General features: G+C 37.1%; 13 protein-coding genes across 13 annotated transcripts; 8 read left to right on the top strand and 5 right to left on the bottom strand. All coding sequences in view use genetic code 12, as the record gives it.

Annotated features, from left to right (window-relative positions):
* Window positions 1-168: 168 nt before the first annotated feature.
* On the top strand, window positions 169-798 carry CORT_0F02350 (Sar1 protein; the record flags this gene model as incomplete). Its single annotated transcript, XM_003870540.1, has 2 exons — window positions 169-187; window positions 245-798. The coding sequence occupies 2 exons, from the start codon at window positions 169-171 to the stop codon at window positions 796-798; spliced, it is 573 nt and encodes a 190-aa protein (XP_003870589.1).
* Window positions 799-1,171: 373 nt separating this feature from the next.
* CORT_0F02340 (Lsg1 protein) lies at window positions 1,172-3,151 on the top strand (the record flags this gene model as incomplete). The annotated part of the gene is made up of 1 exon (XM_003870539.1): window positions 1,172-3,151. One exon carries the CDS (start codon window positions 1,172-1,174, stop codon window positions 3,149-3,151), a length of 1,980 nt encoding a protein of 659 aa, XP_003870588.1.
* Window positions 3,152-3,265: 114 nt separating this feature from the next.
* Window positions 3,266-3,919, bottom strand: CORT_0F02330 (Rpl10a predicted ribosomal protein L10; the record flags this gene model as incomplete). The annotated part of the gene is made up of 1 exon (XM_003870538.1): window positions 3,266-3,919. One exon carries the CDS (start codon window positions 3,917-3,919, stop codon window positions 3,266-3,268), a length of 654 nt encoding a protein of 217 aa, XP_003870587.1.
* Window positions 3,920-4,526: 607 nt separating this feature from the next.
* On the top strand, window positions 4,527-5,555 carry CORT_0F02320 (hypothetical protein; the record flags this gene model as incomplete). Its single annotated transcript, XM_003870537.1, has 1 exon — window positions 4,527-5,555. One exon carries the CDS (start codon window positions 4,527-4,529, stop codon window positions 5,553-5,555), a length of 1,029 nt encoding a protein of 342 aa, XP_003870586.1.
* A 45-nt stretch (window positions 5,556-5,600) lies between these two features.
* On the bottom strand, window positions 5,601-8,369 carry CORT_0F02310 (Sec27 protein; the record flags this gene model as incomplete). Its single annotated transcript, XM_003870536.1, has 1 exon — window positions 5,601-8,369. The coding sequence occupies one exon, from the start codon at window positions 8,367-8,369 to the stop codon at window positions 5,601-5,603; it is 2,769 nt and encodes a 922-aa protein (XP_003870585.1).
* Window positions 8,370-8,607: 238 nt separating this feature from the next.
* Window positions 8,608-10,488, bottom strand: CORT_0F02300 (Alg11 protein; the record flags this gene model as incomplete). Its single annotated transcript, XM_003870535.1, has 1 exon — window positions 8,608-10,488. The coding sequence occupies one exon, from the start codon at window positions 10,486-10,488 to the stop codon at window positions 8,608-8,610; it is 1,881 nt and encodes a 626-aa protein (XP_003870584.1).
* A 1,632-nt stretch (window positions 10,489-12,120) lies between these two features.
* CORT_0F02290 (hypothetical protein) lies at window positions 12,121-13,380 on the top strand (the record flags this gene model as incomplete). Its single annotated transcript, XM_003870534.1, has 1 exon — window positions 12,121-13,380. The coding sequence occupies one exon, from the start codon at window positions 12,121-12,123 to the stop codon at window positions 13,378-13,380; it is 1,260 nt and encodes a 419-aa protein (XP_003870583.1).
* Window positions 13,381-13,596: 216 nt separating this feature from the next.
* Window positions 13,597-14,931, top strand: CORT_0F02280 (Map2 protein; the record flags this gene model as incomplete). The annotated part of the gene is made up of 1 exon (XM_003870533.1): window positions 13,597-14,931. One exon carries the CDS (start codon window positions 13,597-13,599, stop codon window positions 14,929-14,931), a length of 1,335 nt encoding a protein of 444 aa, XP_003870582.1.
* A 363-nt stretch (window positions 14,932-15,294) lies between these two features.
* CORT_0F02270 (hypothetical protein) lies at window positions 15,295-15,885 on the top strand (the record flags this gene model as incomplete). The annotated part of the gene is made up of 1 exon (XM_003870532.1): window positions 15,295-15,885. One exon carries the CDS (start codon window positions 15,295-15,297, stop codon window positions 15,883-15,885), a length of 591 nt encoding a protein of 196 aa, XP_003870581.1.
* A 231-nt stretch (window positions 15,886-16,116) lies between these two features.
* CORT_0F02260 (Sba1 protein) lies at window positions 16,117-16,857 on the top strand (the record flags this gene model as incomplete). The annotated part of the gene is made up of 1 exon (XM_003870531.1): window positions 16,117-16,857. The coding sequence occupies one exon, from the start codon at window positions 16,117-16,119 to the stop codon at window positions 16,855-16,857; it is 741 nt and encodes a 246-aa protein (XP_003870580.1).
* A 243-nt stretch (window positions 16,858-17,100) lies between these two features.
* CORT_0F02250 (Mrp4 protein) lies at window positions 17,101-18,471 on the top strand (the record flags this gene model as incomplete). The annotated part of the gene is made up of 1 exon (XM_003870530.1): window positions 17,101-18,471. One exon carries the CDS (start codon window positions 17,101-17,103, stop codon window positions 18,469-18,471), a length of 1,371 nt encoding a protein of 456 aa, XP_003870579.1.
* Window positions 18,472-18,548: 77 nt separating this feature from the next.
* Window positions 18,549-21,455, bottom strand: CORT_0F02240 (Ala1 alanyl-tRNA synthetase; the record flags this gene model as incomplete). The annotated part of the gene is made up of 1 exon (XM_003870529.1): window positions 18,549-21,455. One exon carries the CDS (start codon window positions 21,453-21,455, stop codon window positions 18,549-18,551), a length of 2,907 nt encoding a protein of 968 aa, XP_003870578.1.
* Window positions 21,456-21,736: 281 nt separating this feature from the next.
* CORT_0F02230 (hypothetical protein) lies at window positions 21,737-22,408 on the bottom strand (the record flags this gene model as incomplete). The annotated part of the gene is made up of 1 exon (XM_003870528.1): window positions 21,737-22,408. The coding sequence occupies one exon, from the start codon at window positions 22,406-22,408 to the stop codon at window positions 21,737-21,739; it is 672 nt and encodes a 223-aa protein (XP_003870577.1).
* Window positions 22,409-22,560: the final 152 nt, after the last annotated feature.

The raw sequence follows: 22,560 nt of genomic DNA, 5'->3' as shown, positions 1-22,560 counted from the left end.
TCTTCTTTATTCCTGTATATAAGAACAACAATTTTGTCAAATTGTGACGTTGTTCAATTTTCTTTAATTTTTCTTTTGATCAACAATTAAGACATATTCAGTTTAGAATCAACTTTATCATAAGCCGGTCGCAAACACCTTTTTAGACTTTCTCATTACAAGATAAACATGTGGATTATCGATTGGTGTATGTACTACTCCCCGTCGCTTTAAGCAACAACATTATACTAACTAAAGCCTTCAGTCCAAGACGTGTTAGCCTCATTAGGTTTATGGAATAAACATGCCAAATTGTTATTCCTAGGTTTAGATAACGCTGGTAAGACTACCTTATTGCATATGTTAAAGAACGATAGATTAGCTACTTTACAACCAACTTTGCATCCTACGTCAGAAGAATTGGCCATTGGTTCTGTTAGATTTACTACATTTGATTTGGGTGGCCATCAACAAGCACGTAGATTATGGAAGGACTATTTTCCTGAAGTCAATGGAATTGTCTTTTTAGTTGATGCAGCTGATCCAGATAGATTAGCTGAATCAAAGACCGAATTGGAATCATTGTTTAGAATTGAAGAATTAAGTCAAGTTCCCTTTGTTATATTGGGTAACAAGATCGATGTTCCAACTGCTTGTGGTGAAATGGAATTAAAGAATGCATTGGGATTGTACAACACTACAGGTAAGGATACCGGTAAATTACCCGAAGGAACTAGACCAATTGAAGTCTTTATGGTATCTGTTGTTATGAGATCTGGTTATGGTGAAGCATTCAAGTGGTTGTCCCAGTACATCTAGATCCACTGGCTCTCTTTATGTTGATGTTACCACTTGTATAGAATTCAATGTACGATAATGACCAATAGAAAAGTCCACTCAGTTAGGGTCTACAAATGTAGGCGGTGTTCTGTGTATTACTGCTCCCTGGTTTTGCAATTGTAGCAGCATTGAAAAGCTCACGCACTCCCAGCTAGCTACGGTCCGTTAATGCTACTTGTGTACGCCTTTGTTTGTAATTCAGCTTTTGCAACTGCACACAAACTCCTTCCCCCAAAAAAGCTCCACTGACACTTTTTTTTCCTTTCTCTCATCGCTCTCCCAAAAGGAATGCAAAAATAATTGCAACCTAGAGCATTTATTTCTTCTTTTACTAATCAACGTTGTATCTTATATGGAGTCGAATAACAAAGTATCATTACACCCGGAACAGAAGAAATGGAAGGCACCAAAGGGTCCTAAACCAGTCCACCATAAGAACAAAAATCTAATAGGTTTGGGTCGTACTATAGCAAATCAAAGGTCTAAAGAGAATGAGATTCAATACTTGCCAGATGGGGAGATGAGGTTTACGACAGACAAGAAAGATCCAAACTGGGTTAAATTGAGATCGGTCACGCAGGAAAACTCTTTGGATGAATTTTTAAGTACAGCACAATTGGCTGATACTGATTTTAGTGCAGAGAGAGGACAGCAAGTTAAGATTATCAAAGTTGGAAACACCAATATAATCAACTCCAGTGGATTGTTGAGTACGGATGAGATGTTAGCAATGAGGCAAAAACACATGATGTTTGAAAACAAATTGACCATACCTAGACGTCCAAAGTGGTTCAAACAGCAAAGCAGATTAGAAATTGAAAGGCAGGAGAATTTAGCATTTTTAGCATGGAGGAGAGACTTGGCAAGCTTAACTGAGAACAACGATTTGTTGTTGACTCCATTTGAGAGGAACTTAGAAGTTTGGAGACAGTTGTGGAGAGTAGTGGAGAGATGTGATTTAGTGGTTCAAATCGTTGATGCCAGAAACCCTTTATTTTTTAGATCCATTGATTTGGAAAAATACGTTGATAGCTTCAACGAAACCAATGACTCAAATCATCAAAAGAGGAATTTGCTACTTGTTAATAAGGCAGATATGTTAAGTCGCGACCAAAGAGTAGCTTGGGCTGATTACTTTAAAGCAAAGAACATCAACTATGTATTTTTCTCTGCAGCTAATGCAAATGCTTTGTTGGAAAAGGAGAGGGAAGAAGCAGAACAGCTTGAGCATCTGATTCAGCACGACTTCGTGAATAGCAAAACTGATGAATTGGTGGATGATTTGGAAACGGATGAGTCAGTGAGAATTTTGAAAATTGAGGAGCTTGAGCAATTGTTTATGGACTCTGCTCCAAGATTCCAAGCTGATCCAGAATTTCCTGATCGTAAGTTGCAAATTGGTCTTGTTGGTTACCCCAATGTTGGTAAATCGTCAACAATCAATGCCTTGATTGGATCAAAGAAGGTATCAGTCTCCTCAACACCAGGTAAGACAAAACATTTCCAAACACTTCACCTCACTCCTGATGTTATTCTTTGCGATTGTCCTGGTTTAGTATTTCCAAATTTTGCCTACACTAATGCTGAATTGGTTTGTAATGGTGTTTTGCCCATTGACCAATTACGTGAGCACATCCCTCCAACATCGTTGGTATGTCAGAGGATACCGAAATTCTTTCTTGAAGCTGTTTATGGTATTCACATACCTATTCAACTGGTTGAAGATGGTGGTAATGGAGAATACCCAACCGCTAGAGAATTGCTAAATGCGTATGCGAGAGCAAGAGGTTACATGACCCAGGGGTTCGGTGCAGCTGATGAACCAAGGGCCGCTAGATATATTCTTAAAGATTATGTCAACGGAAAACTTCTTTATGTGAATCCTCCGCCAGTTCTTGTCGATGGAGAGTGGCAATTATTGGATTTGCAGAAAAGCAGAGAATTCAATAAGGAGTTGTACACGTTACAACATCTTCCAGAATCAAGACGACAACAAATTGAGCATGCAATGAGGGCCAGAAATATTCCAATTGATCAATTTGACTTGCAAAAAGATATCTCAAAGTTGAACTTTTCTATGCATATTGGTGGTAGTGAGGAGGGTAGTGGGAGTGCAACTGAAGCAAAGACACTTTTTTACGGTGGAAAACAAGCCAAGTTGGAAAGTGCCGGTGATGACTTGGATCAGGAATTCTTTGCAATGGGTAATGTTGAAGGAAAATTGAATACTCCGTTCCATAAAAAGACAATTTCATTGCCAACAAAATCGGACAAGAAACACAACAAGAAAAACAAAAAGCAAGAGAAGAAGCATAGATTTGTCGCTAGTTAGAGAGTTTTATAGTATTACATGCAGTTTTTTTTTTCTCAAATGATTTTGTATATTATACATTTGACACCAACTAACTGAATAGACAGTGACTACTAAACCTAAATACCTCTAAACTTAGTAGATTCTGAAAGATGGACCCATGGTAGATTTGATAACCAATGATCCAACGTTTTGCCAGTTCTTCTTCAACAATGAAACCAAGAAGTTAGCAGCCATCAAGATTTGGTTGACCAAAGCATCTTCATCCATTTCAACGTTACCAACAGCAACAGCCAAACACAAGACCTTCTTCAATTGGAACTTGATGGTGGATTTGACATCAGTAACCTTGGAGTACAAATCATCATTGTGAGAAACTGGAGTTGGGAACTTACCAGCTTTTGACAAAGTAGGACCCAACAATCTTGGGATTTGCTTAATCAAAACTTCAGAAGCAATGAAAGCGTTGTACTTCTTGGCCAATTTCTTGATCAATTTCTTGTTTTTGTTCAATTTCTTCAAGTCATCAACAGACATAGCATCAACACCCAATGATTTTGCTCTATCAACATCAAAAGCATCACCAAAAATACAGATGGTCATGTTTGGTCTTGGGACATGAGGTAACTTCAAAGTACCAGAGAAACGCTTATCTCTTTGTGGGTCATAGTTTTTCAAACCAACTTGTAATTCAACAGTTTCCAAAAAGTTTCTCTTTTTGGTTTCGTTGGAGTGTTCCAATAATTTCTTGACGTTTTCACGAACGTGAGCTGAGGTGATTTTAGACATGTTTGGCTAAATGTACGTCTCCCAAAGGTAAATTGGTAAATTTGATTGATTCGACGTGGATATAGAAGGAAAAGGATAAAGTGGTTGTACGAGAGATGGGTGGAAAATTTTCAAAACTGTAGGAGCGTTAGCAGAGCAGTGCGCAGTAGTAAAGCGCTACCAATTGAGACAAAAAATGTGATCACATGACCAATTGTGACTGTCAATCGGTGAAGCTTAGAAGTCCGTCCCACATACTAAAATCTTGCCTTGATATGCTTCGGGAAAATGTGGACACTGGAATGCTGTTAACTCTACCTCTGCAAGTCTAAAAGTCGCTATTTTCAATCATGTCTCGTCACCACGGCGGAGTACAAGACTGGAACTTAACACTAAGAAATCTCTTGTTTTCTAAAACTACCCTGCCGTATCAAAGTAGACTGATTGAATTTCCTAAAGCATCTTATAGGCTCCAACCGTATTAACGAAGTGTTCATTTTACGTTTCATCTATGTCTTCCCAAATCAGTGACACAAAAGAGATCACAAAGATTCAGTCAAGCCGCACGGAGTTGATTCAATATTGATGCATACGCGTAAACACACAAATCACCAATCCATCGATAGCCATGTTACTCATAAAGCAGCCACATCATGTTGGACTATCTTTTTGCGTACGTCTATTCAGCAATTCTCCATGTGTTCAGTTTTCTCCGTCGCTAAGCAATATCAAATGGAAACCAACCACCACACCCGCCACTTCCACTTCCACCTCCACGTCATCGCACCCTCCATATAAAAGATTTAATAAATTAAAGAAACTATCTCGTAAAGAGGAGGCAGAACAACAGAGGATAGCTTCACGCAATAGGCTCGAACATTTGGACTTGAAGTACCACATAATCACTCCGTCTACAAAGAAGATTTTGGATATTGGATTTGCACCAGGACATTGGATGTCATACCTCGTTGACCGAGTTTGTCAAATACACAATGTGGAGGACGCAAAATTACACACCATCGGTGTACATGTCCTCGGATTTGATATATTATTTAAGAATCCACCTTTGGGAACGAGTTCAATCCAAGGTAATATTTTTTCCAAACTAAGTCATCAAAATGTCATGCAACATTTTCAAGAAATTGCCAGTAAACAAAAACAACATCAATTTCACAGTGAGGTTAATGATGAAATTAATCACAAGTCGTATTTTGCTCAAGAAATTGATGAGTCATTATTGACAAAAAGTATGGGGGAATTGTCAATATCGGAAAGAACAAAATCGGTCTCATTAGAAAATAATTGGAAGGTGGATTTAGTCATTAGTGATTTAGCACGTCCAGGTAGACAACAAAGTGGCTTTTATGACTATACTGAAACTAATCCTTATCTAAGGTACAACAACAATAAGGGATTAAATCATTCTATAGTCAATCCGAAAAAGGGGAATTTGGATTTAGCAGATGGAGCGGTAATGCTCATGCTAAAGACATTGAAACAAGGTGGCAAGTTCATCTTGAAATTAACAAGTATTGACAATGAAGATGAGGAGATTATAATTATGAAGAGGAAACTACTGTCAATTTTTGTTAAAGTGCATGAAATTAACTTAATGCGAGATTGTATCTTCATTTGTCTCGATAAAAGAGAAGCATGATCACTTCACCTGCAAATCGTATATTTATTTTCTATAGACCAGATTTTATTCATCGTTTTCTGTGACTTCAACACCACCATTGGCATCATCCTTCTCTTCTTCCAATTGAACCTCTTCAACTTCTTTTTCTTCAGTCTCTCTTTCACCTACATCATCTTCTTGTTTTTCTTGTGATTCATCTTCCAAATTAATCAAAGGAGCAGCACTCTCAGAAGCAACTCCATTATTGATACTTAGGTTCTGAAAATCGTCAATTAAACGTTCGCTAATTTTGTCTTTATTTTTCAGTTTTAAAACATCTTTGAATTCCTTGATATAATTTGATAATTTTTCGTGATCAACACCATAGTTTCTTCCAAACAATATAGCTTCTGGGTATCTGCCACTCTTGATTAGTAAATCCAAACATTTATTGACGTCACCCACAAGCCACCAAGCTTGCCATGATATGTTGTATCTTCCCTGTTCTTCGCATTTCTCAGCTAATTGGATTAATTGTGCCTTGTTGTTTGTTGATGATAAGAGCAATAACAAAGAGGAGTAATCATTAGCTAACCAAAATGACTCTTGAGCCATTTTCAAGTTCCACTTGTTCAATGCTAAGTCACCGAGTTTTTTCCATTTCTGTATGTTGACCAACGCAAGGGATGGGTTTTCCTTTTGCTGTTTTGATAATAACTCATAAGCTTGTTTCAAGTTTCCTGTAGTTAAAGCAATTTGGAATTTAGAATCGAAATCTTGTGACAATGCATACGATAAAGACAAGTATCCCAATTTCTCAAAGAAACGTGAAAGTTGGTTGAGCTCTGTTTTAGAAAAATTGGAAATGAGTGAGTTGTACTCTTCGGAAAGATTCTCAACGGTGACTGTAGCCAAATCAGGAGTTTCTTCTCCTGTTTCCTCATCTAAGACATTGCTAGTGGCAAACTGCTCTAAATCTCCTCTCATTACCAAAGTTTGTAATTCTAATACTTCGGCATTGATGTACCATGATATAACGTCAAATGACTTATCAATAAGGTAAAGTTTCCCATCTTGAGCTTTGTATCCGAGAATGTAAAACTTACGATCAAAATGACCCAAATTGATCACTTCTCCACCTACGAAGTAATTCAATCTGTTTGTAGTTGCTGTTGTGTAAACAAAGACATCACCAATAAACTTTCCAGATAAAATAGCTTCTGAAGTTGGCAATGTGTATAAGACGTCAAATGCAGCTTCAGCTCCTTCTTCTGGATCTAACTCATCATTAGTGACAGCCTGATCAAAAACTTCTTGATCATAACTTAAAAAGTATGTCTCATCATTGGTCTTTGCACCGGTGACTGCAGTGGATTTTTCACCTGTGCTCGAGCTAGTAACTATTGCCAATAACTGACCATTGTCAGACCATACAACATCAGTTATATCATCATCAATGTCAACCCTTCTCACTAATTTCCCCTGCTCCCAATCGTAGAAAGAAATACACCCTTCTGACTTGACACCCAACAAATAGCCAGCAAAGATCTTGTCAGCTTGGTATAACAAGTCGATAATTAGGGATTCTTGGAAATTTTTGTAAACCTTAACGCTGACAGTGGATTCTCTGATAGCAAAAGGGCATGCAGCAGATGTGTCATGAGTGTTCCAAACAAAGTCAAGAGCACTACCATAAGCTTTCGATCTCCATCCCAAAGCACTGTAAACAATATATTCTCCATCACCACAAACTGCAGCATATCTACCATTAGGGGAGTGGTCCAACGATTGAGGGAATATTTCAATAGTTCCCAAATCTCTTTGTTGTAAATTCAATGACTCTCCATCCTTCAACCCTTGTGTCGCATTTGGCTTGATGACTGACTGGAAAACTTCTGAATTTTTTGCATATATTAGTTTATTGTTTGAATCCAATGAAAACAATGGTTCTTCACTACCCAATTTAACAATAACAAATCCTGAATCAAATCCCACGGCAATAACATTTGATTTTGGTAGTACACCAACACACCAAGCTCTTTCCAAACTGTAGTTTATCGATTTTTCCAATTTAAATGTGTTTGAGTTCCAAAATCTAACTGTACCATCCTCAGATCCTGATACAATTACTGGCAATTCGGGATGGAAAATTGCAAACGACACATTCGACAAATGTCCTTCTAATGTAGCGATACATGATTTTGTTTGATAATCCCATACTTTAATAGTTTTATCATCACTTGCAGTAATCAAGTAAGGTTTATCAGCTTGTGGATAATAATCAACAAAGTTAACCCCCTTGGTGTCGTGAGCAATCAATGTGAAATTTGGATGCGAGCTCCCCAATGACCAGATTTTTACAGTTCTGTCCAAACAAGCAGAAGCAAAAGTGTTTGGATCCTTGGGATTGAAATTGACACTCATAACATAATGTTGGTGACCTTCAAACACTTGTTCCAATTTCCAGTTATTATCCCAATTCCACAACTTAATAGTCAAATCATCACTTGAACTCAAAATATATGGTTTCGTCGGATGAACAGCAATTGATCTAATGTAATCCGGGTGTGCTTCAAATTGCGTCACTTTTTCACCAGTATTGTAATTGTAAACACGAATTTGAAAATCATCAGCTCCAACTACAATCCAATTCTTTCTGGCAATGAATTTACCAGTACGTACAGGTAATTCAGTGACTTGTATAGACTTGACTAAAACATTTGTGGCATATGACCAGATTTCGACTTTTCCATTGTACAAAGTTGTCAAGATCCATGGTTCAGTTGGATGGAAATCAATACCCTTGACACGATCTGAATGGTGACTGAAAGTCTTTGCTATATCCAACTTCATTTTTGAATCTTGGAAGATGATGTGCAATTGAACTTAGGGGAGGGGTGTAATCAAATGGTATTCGTTGGTTTTTCAATTGTTGATTTGTTGATTGTTGGTATTTGAAAATTAATTTTTTTTGTTGTTCACTGTTTGAACACGTTAACAATTGTACACGACACACCTATTCCACCTCTCTGTATGGCTTCTTACAATTATATACCAAGTGATATATATATATATATATATATATACATTACTAGTATACACTCTCTAACTTTCCTCTTCTCTCTACTCTATACTCCTTTTCAAGTGCTTCCACTTTTTCAATGTGTCTTTTCCATTTATCTTCAAACATTTTATTGGAAAATTTATCAACCACCAATTGTTGTCCCGTGGTTCTCATTCTCCCCATTGCTTCATCACTTATGAGCAGTCTATCAGTAACAAATATGGTAGAAAGAAGTTGCTCTAATGTGGGGAATTCCATTTTCTCTCCATTAACTTCAAACACCAAATATTTTTCCTTATTGTCTTTTGTGGTTTGTAACGAAGGATCGAAATCTGGGTCAGCAAACGATTTGAAAAAGAAGCCGGTGGTGTTGTACCAGTCTTTGAACCTTTCCCCTGTTACTATATCAAGAAGGGGTCCTGCCGAAGCATGGACAATGGGGATACATCCTCTTGCGACGTATTCAACAACACCAATTCCAAAATGCTCATTCCACATGGCATTGAGTCCGAATTTACAAGTTGATAGATACTTCACAATCTCATCATATGAACAATCGACTGCAAATTCAACAAACTTGTCTAGTTCAAGTGTCTTCACCTCTTGTTGTAAAAACTCCAAAGTTGCGGTATCATCTTTTGTACGACAAGATCCAGCAAATAACAAAGTGGGCACTTCTGCTCTGGGAAATGTTATGTTGGGGTAGTTATTTAAAAGGAATTGCTGATACTCTTTCAAAACCAATATATGGCGTTTCTCGGGGCGAAATTGCGCCAAATACAAAAGCTTATTTGTTCTTGTACCGTTTTCAGCTTTCTCATTAACAAGGTACTCAGTTCCACATGGTGGGTATAGTATGTCAACCTCATTGCCCAAAGCTCGGTTGTAAGTCCATATCTTTTGCATATGGTTAAACGTCCAGGATCCATTGGCTAAGGTTACGTCCACATATGAACCAATGTAAACATAGACCCAGTAAAGGCAAGACCAGTATAGAAACTTAACAAAGCTAAAAACATCAGGCTTGTTTCTCACTTTTTTAATGTCAGATATGTAATTGTATTTCAATTTGTTGAACATGTTTTCCTGCAAGATTGGATAATGTACATAAGCAATTATGGGAATTCTTAAAACAATTGATGCAACAAAGTAGCTCCCCGGTAATCCCATAGTATCAACCCACACATCTGGCGACAATTCAAACGCTGCTTCTAAACTTAACAAAAAGGTACCAAATAATTGCCCTACAATAGTCAAACGTTTCCAATAGGAGCTGTCTATAAACTTTCCAAATCTTCTCAAATAAATGAACAAAATTCTTTTATGATCCAAGTCTTCAACTTGAAATTTATCTCTGGCTTTTCTCAAAATCGACAACGGCTCAGCATCGACATTTGTAGTGTAAATAACACATATATTCTTCTCATTCTGATCTAACGTAGCTTTTACAGCTTCCCACAATACCTTCTCACCACCACCACCATTATTTGCATACGGATGAAAGAACCCATACAACAATCTTCTTTTCGGATCATTGACATCTCTTCTTCTCATTTCTTGCATAAATTCATCCTTATTAGCAATATCCTGAGGTGAAATTTTCAACTTGTTGTTGATGAAATTGGTATAAAATGACGGTATTTCACTAGCCAATACGAGTCGACGTCTGAAACTTGATCTTTTGTGACTTACTTTCAAGTAGATGGGTTTTTCGTAATTGACAACTTTAAGGATTGAGTCTTGCCATTTCTGGGAGGGGACCAAAAAGTAATGAGGTAGGATGGAGTTGAATACTTGATGGATGAAGTATATCACGAGTAGTACTCCTAAGATAAACCACATGATTAGGGTAGTGGCTGGGTATTGGTTGAATTGCAATTGGCTTCTCTTATCAAATCTGCGAACCATTTTTTTCTCGGATATCAACGAACTTTATTATGAAATACATCGTCATGAACTAAGAAGTAAATATACCAAGTTTATTTCCAAAGCTTCTGGTTTAGTGTCTTCAATTTGGATTGGGAATTTCTTCCATTCTGCTCCTCTCACCGGTTTATTCAATGCTGATGTATATGTCATGTATAATTGATTTGAAAATTAAAATTTTGCAATCAAATGCAAGTATATTTTAAATACAATGTTTTGAAATTGTTATCTATGATAGCATATATATACAATCAGATTTTATGATTATGGTTTAAACTAATTTGGGGATGATAAGATCTTACAGTTCAAGTAGATCCAGATGGGGTCAATAAAACAAATGCAGGTATCTCGATCACTTTGCATGAAATTAATTACCTACAGCAATAGAGTCTTACAAAGAATGAAATTAAATTTCGACCTTTTGATACGTTTACACTGAGATCCTTGTGACAACGCTCACAATGTGTAAAGTTTCTCATCTTTTTGTATGACCACGTAACGTATAGGTTATACAGTTAGGAGCCATTAAATGGCTGACCCGTATCATTCTAGTCCGTAAGTTTGTATATTATCACATCAAACCATATTGAACACAACTATACTTTTCTTACAATTCTGGTTCTGATGATGGGAGTATCTGGTTCCTTATGCTATGCTAAAAGCATTTGTGTATACACACACACACACACACACACACACACACATGCATACATACATAAATAGCATACATACATAAATAGCATAATGTAACAAAAGTAGGAGTGTTTGTGTGGATGTATGTGTGTCTGTTATTTTGGGGGTATAAATAATGTTGCAAATTTCCCCCCTCCTTTTCTCTACTTTTAGTTTTGGGAAATTATATGGATTTAAATGACATTTGGGATTCAATGGGATTCAACGGGCTTGTATATAGGAAACTATTTAAAGAATTAGTTATCTTAGCTATCTTGTTGTAGTAAGTACCTTGATGACTGTGTGTAATCTACTGATGCTATTGCGTATGTGCATGTATAATAACGTTTCCTAATTGGGACAAATTAACGCGTCACAATAGAAACTAATCAATTCAATTTTTCCTCCTTTCATTTGTCAATTGATTGCTTCAATTAAACATATATTCATTTGACTTAGAGATTTAGTCACAATACTACAACTATTCTTCCCTTCTATCTACAAATCTTAGCTATCATTCATCTATACTTGTGAAACTTACTACCAATCATCAAGTAAACATCAGTTTATTGCTGTACTCATCGTTCAAATTATTTCGAATACATAAATTAGACGCTGACGTTAATTTTTTTTTTCTTATTTTGGAACTATAAGGAAGAAGCTCCTATTTAAAAATTAAGTATTCCTTAATCATACAACTACTTCACTCAGGTGACTAATCCAGGCCTCGACTTACTGGTAACTGCAATTTTCAGAACGATTTTCAACCACTTTTATCGGTTGCTTACAAATATTGTCTAAATTTGCTTCGCTTATTCTCACTTGACAAATTCAAACACGTCTTCTGAGGTACCTTTCCACGTATTGTCCACCTCAATCAAGGAAACACAGCTATCGAACTTCCAAGAGCAATCATACCACTGTGGTACATTTTCCCATTTTATGCATCAAAGAGACGATCTACTGACTAGCAGCTCATTTTCTTCTTCTTCTTCAACGACAACGTCCAATATTATGTCAACGGCTTCTACAAGTACAACCACTGGCAGTGGACAGAAAGTGAAAACTCCATTAAAGAAGGAGGAATTGGAAAAGATTGCTCGTCAGTTAAAAAAGAAGTTATCAAAGGCAAGTATAACAGCTAAGCAATCCTTATCGCCTACAAATATGAAGACCATGGCTCCAAATGTACCCAAATCATCACCTTTGAGAGGTTATGTGAATGCAAGTTTGCAAAAGAATAGAGAAGCGCCCAACCACGACTCGTTTTTATCATCATCGCCAAACATCTATTCGCCCAATGGTAAATCCCCCACGCATATTAAAACGGCAGCAGCAACTTTCTTGTCATCATCACCATTAAAAAATATTGCCAGTGGTGACAACGACGAATTGAATGATTCACCTACAAAGAAGAGAAGGACAAGCTTTTCCCCAAGTAGAATGGTGCTAACTGAGCTCACACCATCTGGAAATGGCGAGCAACAAAAACAAAGTTTGAAACCATCATTGGATATGAGCACAACTCCATCGAGGCAGAATTCGAGAAGGGATAGTATAACAACAAAGCTGAGGGACGCTGAAGCTGAATTTGATGTGGCCAAAACCCCAGCTCCAGATACCGAGGGAGCAGACCTTCTCATATATCTTGCAACTTCACCCAGTCCTGCTAAAACGTATAAACCAAAAGTTTCGATCGTTGCTCCTGCTTCTCATTCAAGTCCAAAAGAAGGCGGCAGCTTACACCAGCAAACACAGGTACCGCCACCACCACAACCATCACAAAATTTCCCACAACAGAGTGTATCGACATTTGCTGTTCCTCAACCTCCGGTCACACCTAAACGGGTAACTGCCCAACATCATCAACACACCAGGACCCCACAGAATAGATTGACTCCATTCTTGAATAACCTATCCTCTAATCTTCCATCGTCAGGGTTGACTTTAACTCCAAGTGGGTTCAATATGAATGATTATGTCAATTTTTTCACTCCATCTCCGGGCAATGCCATGAATAATAAAAATTTACTAAAGACTCCCGATTTCAACAATTTGTTAAATGGAAGTGGAGCTGGTGCTGGTGCCAACTCTGCTCTGGGACAAACTCCCTTAGGTAAGAAGCTTGATGGGAAAATGTTGAATTTCAATAAAGCGTTGTTTCAAGGACATGGGCCAGATTCAACGGGAAAGGATATATAGCGTTGAGATGTTTTGTCTTGTGTGTTTTCTTAATTTACAATTTTGTTAGTTACATCTGTAAATGTAATTCAATGGGTAGGTGATCACTTAGAGTTTTGGATTTGCAACCATTATTGGAGGTCGTGTATATGGCCAATTTATAAGGGTTTATTGGAAAACCTCTTTAAGCTATTTCCGTTCGGTCTTTTCTACTCTTTCTTTTAAACAGCCACATCCATGTCAGCAGTGCCAACTACAGAAGTGAACGAACTAGAGTCCAAAACTAAGGACCTAGACTTAAACAATTCATCCACCAAACCAGATTCTACCAAAGCAGGTGGTTTAAAATTGGAAGGTGCAGAAGGTGCAGAAGGTGCAGAAGGTGCAGATGATGATGAAGGCCAAAAAGAAACTGGAGCAAATGGATCCTCTTCCTCCTCAGACAAGAAGAAGAAAAAGAAAAAGAGTAATAAGAAGAAGAAGAAATTAGTTGCTATTGACCAATCATACCCAGATGGTATTTTCCCAGAAGGTGAATGGATGGAATATCCCTTGGATTCAAACAAGCATCGTATAACATCAGAAGAATTGAGATATTTGGATAGACAACAAAATAACAAATGGGAAGATTTCAGAAAAGGTGCCGAGATCCATCGCCGTGTTCGTGCTAAAGCCAGATCATCAATTAGACCCGGTATGTCAATGACTGAGATTGCTGACTTGATTGAAAATTCAGTGAGAGCTTATGCTAATGCTGATCATACTAAAGAGGCAGGCATTGGATTTCCAACTGGCCTATCATTAAATCACGTTGCTGCTCATTATACCCCAAATACTGGAGATAAGGTAGTTTTAGGCAAGGACGATATTATGAAGGTTGATATTGGTGTACATGTCAATGGTCGTATTTGTGATTCTGCATTCACCATGACGTTCAATGAAGATGGCAAATACGATGCTATAATGCAAGCTGTTAAAGAAGCTACCAATACTGGTGTCAAAGAAGCTGGTATTGATGTCAGAATGAATGATATTGGAGCTGCTATCCAAGAAGTTATGGAGAGTTATGAAATGGAAGAAAAGGGTAAAACTTACCCAATCAAATGTATTCGTAACCTTAATGGACACAACATTGGTGACTATGTAATTCATTATGGTAAAAATGTTCCCATCATAGCTAATGGAGATAATACCAAAATGGAGGAAGGTGAAACTTTTGCTGTTGAGACTTTCGGATCTACTGGTAAGGGGTATGTCTTACCCGAAGGAGAATGTTCCCATTATGCATTGAATCAAGGTATTGATGGAATCAGAGTACCTTCAGAAAGATGTAAGTCATTGTTAAACACTATACAAGAAAATTTCGGAACTTTGCCATGGTGTAGAAGATATTTGGAACGTACTGGTGAAGATAAATACTTGTTGGCGTTGAATCAATTAGTCAGAGCTGGAATTGTTGAGGCGTATCCTCCCATTGCTGACAAACTAGGTAGTTATACTGCCCAATTTGAGCATACTATATTGTTACATCCTCATAAGAAGGAAGTCGTTACCCGTGGTGACGACTATTAGAGCATAAGGTGCAATTTGAGGGAATTGAAGAAAATACAATCGGGGCCCCTGGACAATTTTGAAAAATGCTTGTATGTAAGTATATACAATTGTCAGTCAATGGTGCTAGATACTGTTCTACTGTATATTTTGTGTATAGTATTGTATTCTCATGTCTATAATTGACATATCATTACCCATCTTTCTTTTCTCAATCCTCATGGAAGATTCTTCCAACTCTTAAATCAAACTAGCATCCGAGTTCAAGATTTTGTGTAACGTTCTGCGTCTGGTCGAATTGCGCTACCAACTTGTGTTTAGCAATCTTATATGATCAATGGTTGCTTTGAAACGATTGGCAAAAAAGGAAAAGAACTGTAGTGCATGGGATCACTACTTACTATCAACGTCAGAAGGTATTTCAGCATGAGGAGCCTAAAAGATTACAAAGTAGGCATGAAAATTGTTGTAAATGACAGAATGCAACAGGATTATGAGTATGAGCTTGTTGAGCCAATGGGTGAAGAAGCTCCCGATTTCAACGACGAAAATTTCAAGCCTGAATTGACTCCTGAAGAGATGCTCCAGGAAGGTGTCTTTGAAGGTAAATATTTAAATGATTGTCAAGAGGAGTTCCCCAAAGAATGGTTCGATAATTCAAGAGATAAACGAGTAAAAATTGGTGATCCACCCGATTACACATTGAATCGTTTTAAAATCAAAAGTCGTCAGTCTTTGGCAATATGGAGGGAGAATGATTGGGTTATGGGTGATGATCCTCGTGGTTGGTTTCAGTGGTATTGTCGATATTGGTTAGGAAGACGAAGTGAATGTGATGAATTCCAAAAGAAAAGATGGAGAGCATTTAAGCGTCATAAAGGACAAATTGAAAAAAATTGTGCTAAGAAGGATTATAGTTGTCGCCCTAAACAGCGCCAAGCATTGTTGCAATGGGCATATGATCCATTTATCTAGGCTGCTGTATGTTCTGTATATTTTATATAAGTACACGTTTACGATTCTATTTGTTCCTGTATACAAAATAGAAGGTTCGAGAAAAATTGAGTACAACAACTGCAAATTACATTTCATCAACAACCAACAAAAACTACTAGTGGAAACTACTTTACACCAAGCTTTTCTATTGCATTGAATTGATTTAAACACTAAATTTACCAAAGTCAATCAATTGAGCTATAATTAATCATGTCTACCAAAACACTCACTCCAACCGTTTTATGGGCTCAACGTTCAAGTGATTCAGAAGCTGACAAGAACATCATTCTTTTAACTGTTGAAATCACTGATCCAAAAGATTTACACATTGACTTGAAACCAACCCACCTTACTGTTAAGGCCGATTCGTCTACTTATGAAGATACTCACTATGACTTAAAGATTGATTTCTATGATGAAATAGATCCAGAAAAATCTAAAATCAATACTGAAAATGGTGCCCATTTATTCTTTGTATTATCAAAAAAGAAATTACAAGAAGAATACTGGCCAAGATTAACCAAAGAGAAATTGAAGTATCACTATATCAAGACTGATTTTGATAAATGGGTAGATGAAGATGAACAAGATGAAGCTAAAGAAGATGATGCCAATTTGATGGGTGGAATGGGAGGTATGCCCGGAATGGGAGGAATGCCCGGAATGGGAGGCGCCGGAGGTCCAGGTGGAATGGACTTCTCTCAACTTTTAGGTGGTATGGGTGGAGGAGCTGGTGGAACTCCAGATTTGAGTGCTTTAGCTAGTCAATTGGGTCAAGCAGGTGGTGCGGGTGGTTTAGGCGGTCCAGGTGGAATTGATTTCAGCTCATTAGCGTCAGATGTAGGTAAAGATAGCGAAGAAGGAGGGGTACAGCTGAGTGAAGTAGAAGTTGACGCTGCAAGCGACGGAAATGAAAAGGAGGTTGAAGAAAATGTTAAGGAAGTTGATTAGCCTTGTATTTAGAGTAGTGTAATTTAATCACTTAAGGTCTTGTGGTTGTGGATATGGCTTTGATGTAGTCTTTCGAAGGAGTCCTCTTGATATTCTTGTGTATAGCATTATCCTTCTATTTTCTATCATGTAAGTAGATTGGATCTTTGTGAGATTATACAAAAAATCAACCACCAAAAATTTTTCAGATTTTTTTTTTTCAAGCCTTTAGCATCCAACTGAAGAAGCATCCAATCAGCTAACATGTTAAGGAGGTGCTTTGGGAGACCACTCAGGAGGTCACTAGTCAGATACTATGCTGAACCCGCAACGCAAAACACGTCTTCAAATGCTAATCTCGAACACACATTATCCCATAAAGAATTACGAGAACAAGCAATTGCCGAAGCTTTAGCCAGAGAAGAAGAAGCGATTCAAAAATCAAAGGAGATTCGTGAATTAACTGAAAAATCCAAAGAACTCATTAGTGTATTAAACAAGACCCCAACTACTTTAATGAATGAACGCATTGCGAAATTGAATCAAGATATTTCCAAGATTCCAAAAGATAAAATCAAACAACTTGATGAGGAGTTGCGAGAGTATATGACCAACAATATGCATTTAACTGATGATATTATTCAAAATAGACCATGGTCTCAAAGGAGTATCAAAAGTGGAGGACACAGAAGTGCCAAAGACTCTGACGCAAAGGCATCATCAATGACCAATCAATATACTTCACAATTCCCCAATTTAAAACCTACCCCTGATTACAAAGATTATTCCGAACAAGAACTTTATTTAAGACAACTTAATCATCTTAGAACTAGTGGTGCATTAGGTTCAAAACTTGAAAATATATACAAGCCGCAAAGAGATACAACAAATCCACCAAGTATTACTCAAACCACAATTTCAAACTTGATGGCTGCTGGTTGTCATCTTGGTCATGCCACATCTTCGTTCAGATCTAATTTTCAACCATTCATATATGGAACTTATAATGGGATTCATTTAATTGATTTAAATCAAACTATTGCCCAATTGCAAACTGCGTGTAAAGTGATTGAAGGAGTTAGCGAAAAAGGTGGAGTTATACTATTTGTAGGCACACATAAAAACTGGTCAATTCAAGAATCATTGGTTGCGGCAGCAGATAGGTCTAAGGGATATTATGTGTCTAAAAGATGGATACCTGGTACTATTACCAACTACATTGAAGTTTCCAAACAAATAAAAGACCCATCAATGAAGCAACAAATTGATATGGAGAATAAACCAGTCGATGCAGCAATAACTTCAAACTCAATAATTAAACCCGATTTAGTCATTTTGTTGAATCCAGTGGAGAATAGAAACTGTATCAAGGAATGTTTATCAGCTTGTATTCCAACTATTGCCCTCTGTGATACTGATATGGAACCAAGCTTAATCACATATCCAATTCCATGTAATGACGAGAATGTCAGATCTGTCAATTTGATGCTTGGAATAATGTCAAAGGCAGCTGAAGCGGGAGTCAAGAGAAGATTGGATATTATTAAACAATTGAAAGAGATTGAAAGACAAGCTTCTAAGCAACAATTAGAAGAGGCCCAACAAGATCCTTTTCAAGAAGGTGCCGTCTTGTAAATCATTGTAAATACCCGTTGTATACTAATTATAAACAAAATGTGTATATATCTAACCGCATTTACCCTTTAAAGGTTTTACAACTTCTCCTTGAATGCCTTTGTTACTTCTTCAATAGCATCATTAATACCACTTGGTTTATCACCCATACCTTGAACAATGTTTCCCTTACCACCAGCTTTACCTCCAATCTTATCACTAACTAATTTCGCCAACAGACTGGCATCAACACCTTTACCAATAGCTTCATCGCTGACATAACATCCATGTGCAACTTTGTCATTTTGTCCAGTTAACAAGTATAATGACTTGGTCTTATCTTGTTTCTTTACTAAATTGAAAGCCTCAGTAATAGCTTTGGCATTAGCATTGATTGGGATATGAGCCACCAAAAATTCGGATTTGTTGTCACCATCGTCAAGCCATTTCTTGACCACGTCAAGAGTCTTTTTGCTCTCTTCTTTTTGTATACTCTTTTGATGGTCTTTAATTGATTTATCAACCTTGTTGAATTTTTCAGTCAATTTTTGTTTATCCAATACTGAGATAGACAATTTCTTTAAAGAAACACCCAATTCTTTAACCTTGTTCTCTTTAATTGGTCCATTAGGTAAAGCGTTAGCATGATCCAATTCATCACCAAATTCTTCGGCGATTCTTTGTACTGCGTGAGCATCATGACCAGTAACGGCAACAATTCTTCTTATACCTTTAGCAATACCTGATTCTTCAATAATGACCAAATCTTTGATTTCACTAGTCTTGGCAACATGAGTACCGCCGCAGAATTCAATTGATAATGATCTCCATTCTTCATTGGTTGGATCTTTGAGTAAATCATCAACTGGAACACCAATGGAAACAACACGGACGGGATCAGGATAAGTTTCTCCAAACACAGCTCTTAAACCATTAATTGCCTTGGCTTCAGCTAATGGCACATCCTTGTAATAAACTTGTTTATTATCTCTAATGTATTGGTTGGACTTATCTTCAACTTTTTCCAATTCTTTTGGAGTCAAGGCTTGTTTATGACTGAAATCAAATCTCAATTTCTCCTTGGCAACAAGAGACCCCTTTTGATCAACATCATCACCAAGAACTTCCCTCAAGGCATAGTTCAAAACATGGGTACCAGTATGGTTATTTCTAATCGGCCACCTTCTCAATTCGTCATAAGCAGCAATCACTTCATCACCAACACTTAATTTACCTTCAAGGACGAAACCAGTATGTAATACATAACCAGCGTAAACTTGTACATTTTCAACATTGAATTCAGTTTTACCGTCAATGACAAGCTTACCAGTATCGTATTCTTGACCACCTTGTTCGGCATAGAATGGTGTCTTATCTAACAAAATACCATATTGTTTACCTTCGTTATCTTGCTGGATGGAATCAACAAATTTGCCACCATCGTAAATAGCAAGAACACTGGCTTTAATATTGTCAAGTCCATACTTTGCACTGTCATTGGTCTTGACAACCTTTCCTTCAAGTTCGGATAAAGCATGCACATCCAATTTAATCAATGAAGATGCATTCTTACTAGCTCCACCTTTGGAAGCTTCTCTTGACTCCTCCTTAGCCACTTCGAACCCTTTTTCGTCGATTTTCAAACCAGCTTCTTCAGCCATTAATCTAGTTAAATCAACTGGAAATCCATAAGTATCATACAATCTCCAAACATCCTTACCTGATAAAGTCTGCTCAGGAGTCTTTGAAGCAATGATAGCATATTGTTCAAATAATTTCTCACCACGATCCAAAGTTTTAGCAAATGACAATTCTTCTTCGTTTAAAATCTCTTTAAGATCTTGAGATCCCGATTCAATTTCTGGGAAAATTTCCTTATTTTGTTCAATAACTATATCAACCAATTGTGGGAAAAATGACCCAATCGGGTAGTTCATGTATTTACGAACATAGCGTGATCCTCTTCTCAAAACTCTTCTCAAAACATAGCCTCTACCTTCATTGTTTGGGACACCTCCATCACAAATGGCAAATGTAAGAGTTCTTACGTGATCGGCAATAACTCTGTATGCAGTGTCGATACCATCTTTATCATCAGTACCAAATTTACCGGTATATGGTCTTACCCCAGTAATTTCTCTAATCTTTTCAAAAATTGGCAAAAATACATCAGTATCGTAGTTTGAAGATTTGTTTTGCAAGATAGATACCAATCTTTCGAAACCCATACCAGTATCGATATGCTTATTAGGCAAGGATCTTAATGAACCATCAGCTTCACGGTTATATTGAATGAACACGACATTCCAAACTTCCAACACATTAGGATCATCCATATTGACAAGGGAAGCAGCATTTCTACCTCCTATTCTATCATAATGGATTTCTGAACAAGGGCCACAAGGACCTTGATCTCCCATTTCCCAAAAGTTATCCTTGGCATCACCAGGCAAGATATGATCTTCAGCAACACCAACATCTAACCAAAATTGTTTAGCTTCTAAATCAGCTTCCAATCCTTGTTTGTCATCACCACCGAAATATGTAACATACAATCTATCCTTTTCTAAACCATACACTTCAGTCAATAATTCCCAAGACCAGGCAATAGCTTCCTTCTTGAAGTAGTCACCGAATGACCAATTACCAAGCATTTCAAAAAAGGTATGATGATAAGAATCTCTACCAACATCTTCTAAATCATTATGTTTACCACCAGCTCTAATACATTTTTGTGAGTTAGCAGCTCTTTTCAACTTGGCAAAATCACTAGCTGGATCCACGGTTCCCAAAAAGATTGGTTTATATTGATTCATACCAGCGTTGGCAAATAATAAAGTTGGGTCATTATGGGGAACAACTGATGATGATGGGACATAAGTATGTTGTTTTTTATCTTTAAAGAAATCTAAAAATGTGGATCTGACTTTTGGGGCAGTCCATTTTTCAGTATTGTTGATTGTTGATGTTGTTGACATTGCTCTTATGAATGTCCGTTTGATCATACAATTGAGAAAACGTTGACAAAGATTTAAACTTGTTTGAATGAAAGTAAAAAGAGTCACCAAGAGTAGTTCAATTTTTCAAGAGACAATAATTTTTTTTTTGTCTCATCCTTTGATCAATCAACTGATTTCACAATATTCAAACTTTAGAAGTTTAAGAGATAAAGAGACCCTCTTACTATATATTTCAAAATTAGGAGTTAGTATTTGAAGAAAGGGTTGTTTTTAAAGATTAAAAGAAAGTGAGTGTACTGTAAAAAGCAAACGATGAATATACTATTCTAACCAACATGAACTAAAAATTTCTTGCTCTCAATGTATTCAAGAACATTAGGAACATCTTTAGCAATTGCGCCACCAATACTTAATCTGGTAACCCAATCAGGGACAATTCCTCCTGGTTTTGATGTAGTAGCAACTGTCCATTCAACACTGTCTCCATTACCCCACTTGATTTCTTCAACAGATACATAACTACCCAAAACACCCTCAATTTCTCCTTCAATTGGAACACTAACAACCAATGCCTCATCATTGGAAACAAATACATGCACCAATTCATTAAACAGTCTTTTGTTCAACGGAAATCCAAAGTCATAGATAGCATGAATAGTATAACTCCATCCATTATCTTCATATTTCTTGGTGTTACGAACTTCCATCAGCTCAATTTCATGAACATAGTGAAGTTCATGGTCTGAATGAGTAAAACCAATTTCAGTAGTACCAATAATTGCTGATTTGAATTTGTCGATTGGAAGATCTTTTAACACACTGTGTCTAGCACACCAATAATCACCATCAATTGTATCATGAGTTATCTTGGTAGCATGATTAGTATGTTCATAATGCGTCTTACCAACATTCCAATTGGGAATTGACTTCAATATTTGTTGAGCGTCTGCAAGTAATGTTTGGCGTGGTGTATCAACAGAATATTGTTTTAATTGCATTTTAAATGAGGTGTGGTATAATCTGGAATAAAGTTTGCAAATCAAGAAGCAGCTGGGTTGGGGATATCTTTTCTTATTTATATTCTTCTATCATCTGCTGAAACTGTTGCTGTGTAGATTAATTCAAGGAGTAGTTGTATAGAATGTTCGGT

The sequence above is a fragment of the Candida orthopsilosis genome, assembly GCF_000315875.1.
Source record: "Candida orthopsilosis Co 90-125, chromosome 6 draft sequence".
NCBI lineage: Eukaryota > Fungi > Ascomycota > Pichiomycetes > Serinales > Debaryomycetaceae > Lodderomyces > Lodderomyces orthopsilosis.
The sequence above is the reverse complement of the archived record's forward strand: the minus strand, read 5'-3'. Positions and strand labels throughout refer to the sequence as shown.